The 9,163-nt window shown below is 38.5% G+C and overlaps 1 protein-coding gene across 3 annotated transcripts in view; it reads right to left on the bottom strand.

The window, feature by feature from the left end:
* Positions 1–1,630: 1,630 nt before the first annotated feature.
* The window catches only part of pde11a (phosphodiesterase 11a), a 67,156-nt gene continuing 59,623 nt past the window's right edge, over positions 1,631–9,163 (bottom strand). For all 3 annotated transcript variants that reach the window (XM_067517325.1, XM_067517324.1, XM_067517323.1), the window contains 6 exons: positions 7,694–7,794; positions 7,410–7,487; positions 7,243–7,306; positions 7,088–7,162; positions 6,048–6,131; positions 1,631–2,829 (listed from right to left, as the gene is read on the bottom strand). In XM_067517325.1, the coding sequence (XP_067373426.1) occupies positions 2,602–2,829; positions 6,048–6,131; positions 7,088–7,162; positions 7,243–7,306; positions 7,410–7,487; positions 7,694–7,794 (630 nt within the window). In that variant the 3' untranslated portion in view covers positions 1,631–2,601. The remainder of the gene's footprint in view (positions 2,830–6,047; positions 6,132–7,087; positions 7,163–7,242; positions 7,307–7,409; positions 7,488–7,693; positions 7,795–9,163) is intronic.

The raw sequence follows: 9,163 nt of genomic DNA, 5'->3' as shown, positions 1-9,163 counted from the left end.
TTTGTCCACTTGAGGTCAGCACTGCACCAGGAGAATTACCGAGAAGCAGAATCAGTCATGGAGAAAAGATTTAGACCCTTTTCTACATTAGAAGTAGCAATTCCTTGTTATAAGCAAAACCCCTCAAATAACTGTTTCACTTAAAATTAAGTAATAAATAGGTCAAAGCTGTTTAATATTGTGTTGTGTACATAGTTGTACATAGTTATTTCATTAGTTGGAGGCAAAATTAATCAACACTGTGGAGTTTGATGTCTGAGTAGACCACAGCAAATGTAGCAGCACATTTTTATTTCAACTTGCCTTTTCATGCCTTAGGTTTCTTTCAGTTTAGCCCATTGAAAACAAATCCAGAGTTCAAACTGGGAGAGGAAATAAGAAATACAAGAAGCATGTTACAATGCAAAAAGTACGAGTAGAAGTTACCCACATTTGGAGACCTAATAGAAAAATATAACAGAAGTACTGATAAATTACGTAACATGATGCAATAGAATTTAAATCATGCGTTTCTGGTGAGATAATGTGTTTACCGACGAAGCTCAAAATACGAGGTACTTGTTGGCTCACATGTTTGCTACATCTTTAGCAAGTGGTGGAATTTAATACTGCATAAAACATGCAATTCAAAATTTGTCAAATTGATTTCATTTAGCTCTTCCAATAAAATACAGTAGAGCACATAAATCCATGCCAACAAAGTGCAAAGTCACATTTTAAACTCCAGTTAACAAAGCTACAACACAATTCCTAAGGCATTTTCCCACCTAAAAAAACTAGTATGTATAATAAAAAGAAAATAATAGTTTAATACATGGGCACTTCAGTACTAAAAGGTTCAGTGTCTCAGTATTCTGGATTAGAAAAGCTTAAAGTTTAAAGTTAAGGTAATATTTTTGAGAAAAGGCCAGTTATAGATGCTAGATGTTTACATTTTTTAGAATAATTTGCTTCTGGTGGAAAGTTAAATAGAAGAAGATACCACTCTCATATCTGCCCCTTAAAAAAAGCTATAGCAAACTTATAACTTACTCTAAAAATTGGATAGTGGGAGGGATGGCAAGCCTGGCTCTGCCCAAAGGCGTTACAAATTTACTAAAATGTATATGAGAAATTCTGACTTACTGTCAAAACCCACAAGAAGGTAAACCTTGCTCAGTGCCACTTGTTATTCTGAGAAGACATACTTGTCAAAGTTTAGTTTAGGAGAAGGAGCAGTTAAGCAAATATTATGATGTCTCCTGTGTGGAAGATGTTTCCAGGGCATAGAATAAGAGCTTGACCAGTTTGATCTTGTAAAATTATCCATTGCCAATTGTAAACTTTGTAGTTTGAAAAAACACGAAAATTGCTAATAAATTAATTTTTAAGCTGCTGGTGGGCAATTTCATTTCCTTGGGATAGAACCAGGCTCGCCGTTTCCTACATTTTAAATCTTTATGTTAAGCTAACAAGCTTTTGAGTTTAGCTTAAGATTCATTATTTACACTCAAGACAATGTTGATCTTATTTCAAAGTCTCCACCAGGAAGTAAATAAGTGTATTTTTGAAAGATCTGAGCAGTTGTTTTGAGTGTAGCTTAATCAATCAGTAGATGAAATGACTTATAGAACAACTTTATCAAGGCACATTGTGTGTGTGTGTGTGTGTGTGTGTGTGTGTGTGTGTGTGTGTGTGTGTGTGTGTGTGTGTGTGTGTGTGAGAGAGAGAGAGAGAGAGAGAGAGAGAGAGAGAAAGAGAGAAAGAGAGAAAGAGAACGAGAGACACAAGTGAAACCCTGCATTTATAAAACTGGGCAAAATAGTTTTCCGTATGCATTACATAATGCTAATGCTTTGTAGGGAATGTGGGATCAGGACATAACTGTACTCATTGGTTTTACAAAGTGTGGCAAAAATATGTCATGGATCAACATGGATTTTCCTACCCTCTAAGAATCCTGGTGAGGAGGCCATGCATTTTTCATTAGGATCTTAAAACAAGGCACAGGAAGGGAAGGAGCAGAGCACTCAGTTTGCATTGCAAGCACTGTCACAGGTCCTGCTTTTCCAACACACCTTTATCCTTCAGAAAGCTATATTACAATTCAGCTTATAGTTTTTAAACAACCTGTAGTTTTAAACAGTTTCAGACAAAATAGCATAATTACAAATCTACTAAAAATATGTTACTCCAGACAAAATGCTAAGAGAGCAAACTGACCCAAAGTAGAGACAAACATTCCTCACCAATTTTTTCCATGCCTTGTTGGGTGGCAAATCTGTGCAATGGTTAGTGTTAAGTCACTGGTTTGACATGTAGACACGGTGGTTTGAGTTTTCTTTCTGACATGGTTTCATCAGCTGATTTGTAGCAGTTCTGACAAGCTGGCCAAACTGAGCTCTGTTAGCCCTCCAGCACAGGAAGACCGAAGGGAGCAGAAAGACCTCTATGACAGCGCCGCACTCAAGTCTAAAGGAAAGTCTCAAGTCTAGTGTCTAGTAGCAAAAGCGAACTGGAGCAGAGCCCAAGAACCTCTGCATGCACTGCACTGCCTCTGTAGCAGGCTGCATTTTAAGAGGAAAGAAGCCTAAGAGATCAGCTCGGAGGTGGCACCAGAAGCTAACTAACAGGTGTAGGTGGTGAACCATCAGTATTGCTGCTACAGCAGGGTGTGTTTTCAGTTTTGGCCCCTGGGCAGCCACTGGTCTCTGTGCTGTCGCGACTGCAGGGGCTCGCAGACACACTCTGGCCACATTGTCTCTTCTTATTCAGTTCCTCCCATTTGCCCCTGTTAACGTTGATCATTTCTAGCATCGGCTGAAGTTTGGGATTCAACTGGACCAGAGTCTAGAGAGAAATGAATATGGGAGAGAGAAAAATGAAGATAAAAAAAAAAAAACATGAAATAACAAAACAAAACAAAAACACCACCAAAAGTAGCAGGTCAGTTCGTGCCTCTCATGCTCTCATGAATTTCCTAACAGTCACAGCTAGTACCCAGGTGATGTTTGACATCTCTCTGTTTGAGATCGAAGAGTCCACAGCTATGATAGCAATGACATAGCAATGACAGCAGTGCATTGACTTACAATGAAAACAGCAGCATGTTAACATGGTCACGATGGAAGTGTTCATATACTTGTGTTCAGCAATTGATTTGTCTTAGCTGTACACTGAAGACATTTAGGTTAAGAAGAAAGGATAGTAAGTTCAGGATTGTAGCCCGCTTGAATTTTAAGTGAGCAAATGCATCTTAAATTAGATGAAAGGAAATAAAATTCAAAATGTTGTTTTATATGCCATGTTTGCAGTAACTGCAAGTCTGTGACTCACTGCTTTCTGCCCATTCGGTCATGAGCACAGCCTCTCTCCTACACTTTGGCCTTGCCATCACTTTGGCAGGGGTTCATCTTTGTCTCATCAGTCCAACCTGGCTGTCTGAATTCTACTGCTGATGAGATTTTTGCACTTTTTGTTATGAAGTCTCTATTTCTGCTCGCGCCCTGCTCTGTGGAGGCAGTCGGTTTTGTCACTGACTCTTTTTTTGTGTTATTCCTCACAGCTCTCACAATGCTTCTGTCGTCAGCTGTTGTTGTTTTCCTATATTAAACTGTTGTGCCTGCGTTGCTCAGTACACCAGAAGTTTTTTTATTTTTTCCAGAACATTCAGCATTGTTGTATATTTATCGTTTGATCTTAAACCCCAAGGTCAAACAGATTTGTTTTACAAATGTCCAGTTTTTTTAAAGATTGTCTGCTTTTTTTTGTGGGACTTGAATAGGTTAGTAATGCATGGTAGTCACAAACTTAGGCAATAAAAGCAATACATTATACTACTGCACTATATGAAAAACATGAAAGAATACAAAGGACACGTGACTATAATAACAGCAACACACCATCATTTAATAGCTGCAGACCATTAAATGATTGCTCTCTTAAGATTAGAAGCACATGTATGACTGAGATTCCTTTGTCATTTTTTGTCTAACTGTAAGTGGAAGAGTAGTCAAAGTTGTTATCCACCGTTTAAATAAATTACCTGAAAGATGAAGGATTTTAGTTTTGCGTTGGATTTCCGGGTAAATCAGTATAATAAGTTACTGTTTCATTAGCTCTGCTTCATATGGAAATTTAACATGTGGGTATGGTCCTCACATTCAAAATAATGAGTTCTTTTACTCTTTACCACATACAGTGCACACACACACACACACACACACACACACACACACACACACACACACACACTCACACACACACACACACACACAATGAGTTATCTTACCTAAATAAATATGTATTGAAGTAGTATACAGCAGGACTGAGAATTGTGTATTGTGTAGATGAAAAGGAACAATCAGTTGTAATACTTTGTAGAAGAATCATCTAATAAAAGCTGCCAATTAGCTGAACTTTACACACAGTTTTGAGAAGGATTTATATTCAGAACGTGTATTCACTAATACGTACAATTGAAACTTGTGTAGGTGGTCGACTGGAGAAACACTCTATAGTGTGGCCAGGTTCAGTCTACTTTCTTTATGAAAATATGCTTTCTGACCACTGACCAGATTTTTGATGAAGATGATAAAATATGCAATATTGTGTGACTCAGTCATTCATATTATTGTAACTTCTAGAACATGTGTGAAATTAATTATGATGCTGATTCCCTGCGCTGCCGAACAACATAAAAGCACAATATAGATTTTTATTTCCATGATTTGAAATAATGTTTGTCCATATTTCTGCTTCCGTCATTGGTTTGTGTAGCATCATTATTCCATTGAGGCAGACTCCGAAGAAGAGGAAAGGGAGAGCAGCATATGTTGGGGTATAAAGATGGAGGGTTACATAATGCAGACAAAGTAGCGAGCCACCACCAGGAGAAGATCAGCGAGATCAAGAATGAGATCCCTTCCACCCACGGACAAAAACCCTGCCGCCTCTGAACTTCCTCTGTTCTCCTGCTTGCAAGTTTAATAGGGAGCAGCATGATCGTGAGCTCCATATCTGCATTCTCCAAACATCAGCCTTTTACACGAGGCAGTGAGGAGACAAGCCCCCCACGCAGACAACACACACTGCTTTGATGCTTTTTATCTACCCTACACAGACAGTAACAATGGTAAAACCAGAGCCTGGCACAGATTAGTCTGCTCTAAGTTTTCACACTGATCCTGGGATAATTCAATAGAAGTGAAGATGATCTATGGTTCTATTTCTGCTCATGATGGCTAAGAGTAATGTGTTTAATATGTCACTAAAAAGAAAGAAGGTCTTACTGTGTGGTTTAACAGCACAGTATCAGAGAAAATCAGCCAGTGCTGTAATAATGAATGAACAATTTCATACATGACTCCTTTCACAACTCTTCTTCTTTTTGACTTTCATGAAATTGCCTGCAACACGCCTGATCTCTTAACAGACCTGATCTCCTCAGTAAGTCAGTCGCCTTCTTCCTCCCACACAGCCGCTGCTGCCAGCAGTGGGAGGGGCGGGTGAGTCTTTCTTGACGTCACTCACAAACACACGCACACAGATTACTATACCAGCAAGGACACTGTATAGATTTCCATTAATTCCCGGAAATATAACCACAAGCTCTGACTCTGATGCTGTATATGCTGATCCAGTATCCTACAATTAAATGAACCTATTGTTCAGGGAGTCTCATAAAAAGCACACAGTCAAGAGTCAGCCCTTATTTCATTACTGTGCACTGAAGCCCAAAGCACACTGTCTTAGTGAGGGGATTTAACCCGACTAACATCACAGCTCTATTCACATACTCCACTGCCTCTGAGCTTTCTTGCAGTCAGAAAGTGCCCACTCATTCTGGTACTCTGAAAAGAACTTGTTTTAGAGCTTTTAATAAAAACAGGAATTTCTTTTTTAGTGACAAATCTGTGGCTGGAAGAGAAAGTTAAATAGTTGTTGATGACAGTTTCATTGCTGGCGTCAGTGGGGCACAATAGCTGAGGAAGGACAGTGACTACTGATGTCAGAGGCGGATGTGTGACAAGTGGCACACATTGAAGGCTTGAAGGTTAAAGCGTTACCTCGTACAGTGGCGCACAAATTCCATCAATCCACTCCAACTGAAGCCCTGGCAACTCGTCCTTTCTGTTTCGATCAAAGATGGCCTAAAAAACAAAAGACAGAATGTAGTTTCACTCTTATTCGTGCTTGCACTGGAAAAACAAAGAAGAAATTTGATTCTGCTCAATATTAGGCTACAAGTCAGGCTTACAGTCCCTAAAGTGCTGCTGTTAGTGTTAAGAGACAATATGTCTCTTTCTCTTAGAATGGTTGGGTTTATTTCACCTATTTTTTTTATTCTCCCTCATTCTTCTGCACCATCAACTTAAGAGGCTCTACTGAGGCTGTGCTTTGGAGATAGTTACTGGGCTACGACTTAGAAGTTAATATTTAATTTCCAACACCCACACACAGTGGTAACGGTTCGACACAAGCAGCAGACCTGAGGCTACTGCATTAGTTATTTCAGAGGGAGGCAATGTGGCCTGGCTCGATTAGTCAACAACCTTTAATTGCACCCAGAAAACCGTTGGTTTCATCTTAAAAAAAAATGCAACACAGTTCATTTTTCAAAACTCCTCTATCAAACAGACAGTGCTTTCAGTTTTGGAGTTGTGAGAAGAGTATGAATGTGGTATGAATTAAGACGAGCATCTTAATTAGGGCCAAAAGTCTGTTCCTATTGTTGTTTATGTTTATGCTATTTTTACACATGTGAGAAAAATAATGACAATTTATTATCTGGGCTACAGCCTACACCAAAAGGCCTCCTGTGTTTACGGCTGAATAAATAGAAAGGTCAGTACTGCTTTGAATCCTCTGCAGGAGGAGCTTTTTTAAAAATAAACTGTCTCACTGTCCACAGCAGCGAGGCAGTGGAGCGGTCAAGCTGACAATACACTTTTCTCACACTAGGAGACACAAGCTCTCATGTTTCCTACGCAGTCACTATGTTTGAAACTACAGAGAAAATATATCTTCAGCTTCATCAACTCATGGAGGTCATGAAGGTGAAACAAACTGCAAAAGCATGAAACAAGAGATTGTTCGATGTACTCACAGAGGGTGTGAGTTTAAGTTCTGATCTCTCTCTGTCACCTTGCTCAAAAAACTCACTAGTCACCAACTCAGCCACCTAAAAAAAAAATCAGAAAAGAGGGTTTTTGCAACTAACAATTATTATAATTATTAATCTCAACAGAAGTTGTTACTCACCTTGCATGATATTTCCCAAGGTTTAGTGACAGCACCAAGATCACATGCGGTCATCATCATTGATCTGAGAGGAAATCAGGCAAACAGGTTTATTTTATCTAGTATTTATATTGACTTAACACAACAAATCAGGAGACAAAGACACTATTTATTGTGCAGCTTGTTACCTGCACATGTCTCTATGCGCCTTCACATTCCAGTTGTACTCCCCCTTGTTGACCAGCTCAAAAAAGGTGTTTCTGTTCCTAAAGGTAAACAGAAAATCTGTAAATACAGGTGTAAATGACATGAAATCCACAAGGGGGCGGTATTACCTAAAAGAAGCCTACCAACATACAGTAAATATTGTCCACAGACAGGCTGAGTAACAGTTACTGTCTCATTAGACTCAGAGGACGTCTTACTAAGGCGATTTAGCAGTTTAATAAGCACTGTGTTTAGCAGAACATACTCAAAGTAAAGTGTGAGGTCTGTGGCCAGAATCGACTGCTTTAACAGCTGCATAAGGTCACTGTACTCTGTGGATGAGAGGTTGGAGAAGATATTGTGACCCTGTGGAGACAAATAGAGATATTGTGTTTAACTGCACACAGACATGTGGAATGAAGAGTAACATTTATTTAACAAAACATATATGATTTGTTCCATAAATTAGGGGCTATTTTTTCCTTCATCAATCGATTGACCATTATATTAGACTGCTGACATTACTGTTGTATCATAAGTCCTTAAAATAAATTTAAAAAACCTGATACGGTACAATTTGACTTCATTTTTACTCTAAATTATCAGCCGAAAATAAACCACTTATCACAATTTACTTTGCAAACAGGTAAATTGTTGTTGCACTGTGTTTATAGATGTCAAAATAACCATACAGGTGTTATGTATGTTTTTGTCCCAAAATGGTTTGTGTATACTTTTTTAGTACACTGTAAATTATAGCCTAGTTCCATACCTTCAATTGCTGCCCATGTCTCTGATAGTTTCAGTGATTTGAATATTCTGTCATTCTCCATCTCATCAGTGCAAGTTTTCCTCGGGTGCAACATCAGGTTAAAGCCAATTCACTTCTGCTTTAGTGAAAAACTTTGCTATTGGCTAAATAAAATCAGCTGTCACAAGATTAAAGGAGCAGCTCTGGTTCTAGTTTAAAGCAGACATTATGAAGTGTTACAGACAAAAACAGGTGTTACCATTACAAATGGTTCTGTTTGACTTAAGTGTCCCTGTTAGCAATGACAGTGAACCAACATGCAAATGCTGTAGTACATATTAAATTATGGTAAATGGTTTGCACTTATATATCTCTTTTCTACCTATTGGCACTCAAAGTGCTTTACATTGCTTCACACTGCTTCTAATATCACTGGTTGTAATCCCGCCTATATACTATGCTGTACACTAGCCCTCAAAGATTCTCACATTTCTACAAACAATATTATTGATGGAAATTCCCATTATGCAAAGTGTCACCTGTAATGTGTGTACAAAAACTTTTCACATTCTCAATATAAACTATTTAGTATCTACTTTATATACAGAGCACTGAATGAGTGTACAAGGCGAGAGTTTGTGTTTACAAAGTCTCTTATTAAGAAGGCCTTTTTGCCATTAGATCTTAGTGGTAAGAACCGTAGAGCAATAAAATTGAATGGTTCAGTGTAGAGGGGCAGAGAAGCCAGTCACTCTTAAGCACCTCTTAATAAGTAAGCATCATCCCTCACTTGAGAGTCTTTACCATTAAAACAGGCCTCTTGCCATCATTTAATATACATTTGTTCAACACTTAGGCGCCCTCCTCTAGAGGATAATTTCAACAGATGGAGAGTCTGCAGAAAAAACAATCTAGAGATGATCACAGAATCAGACAAGAATGAGAAAATGATAATGATCTGCAGAAATTAAACAAGATCTTAAA

Source organism: Channa argus, chromosome 9 (genome assembly GCF_033026475.1).
Source record: "Channa argus isolate prfri chromosome 9, Channa argus male v1.0, whole genome shotgun sequence".
NCBI classification, from domain to species: Eukaryota; Metazoa; Chordata; class Actinopteri; order Anabantiformes; family Channidae; genus Channa; species Channa argus.
This window is presented reverse-complemented; position numbering and strand designations above follow the sequence as displayed.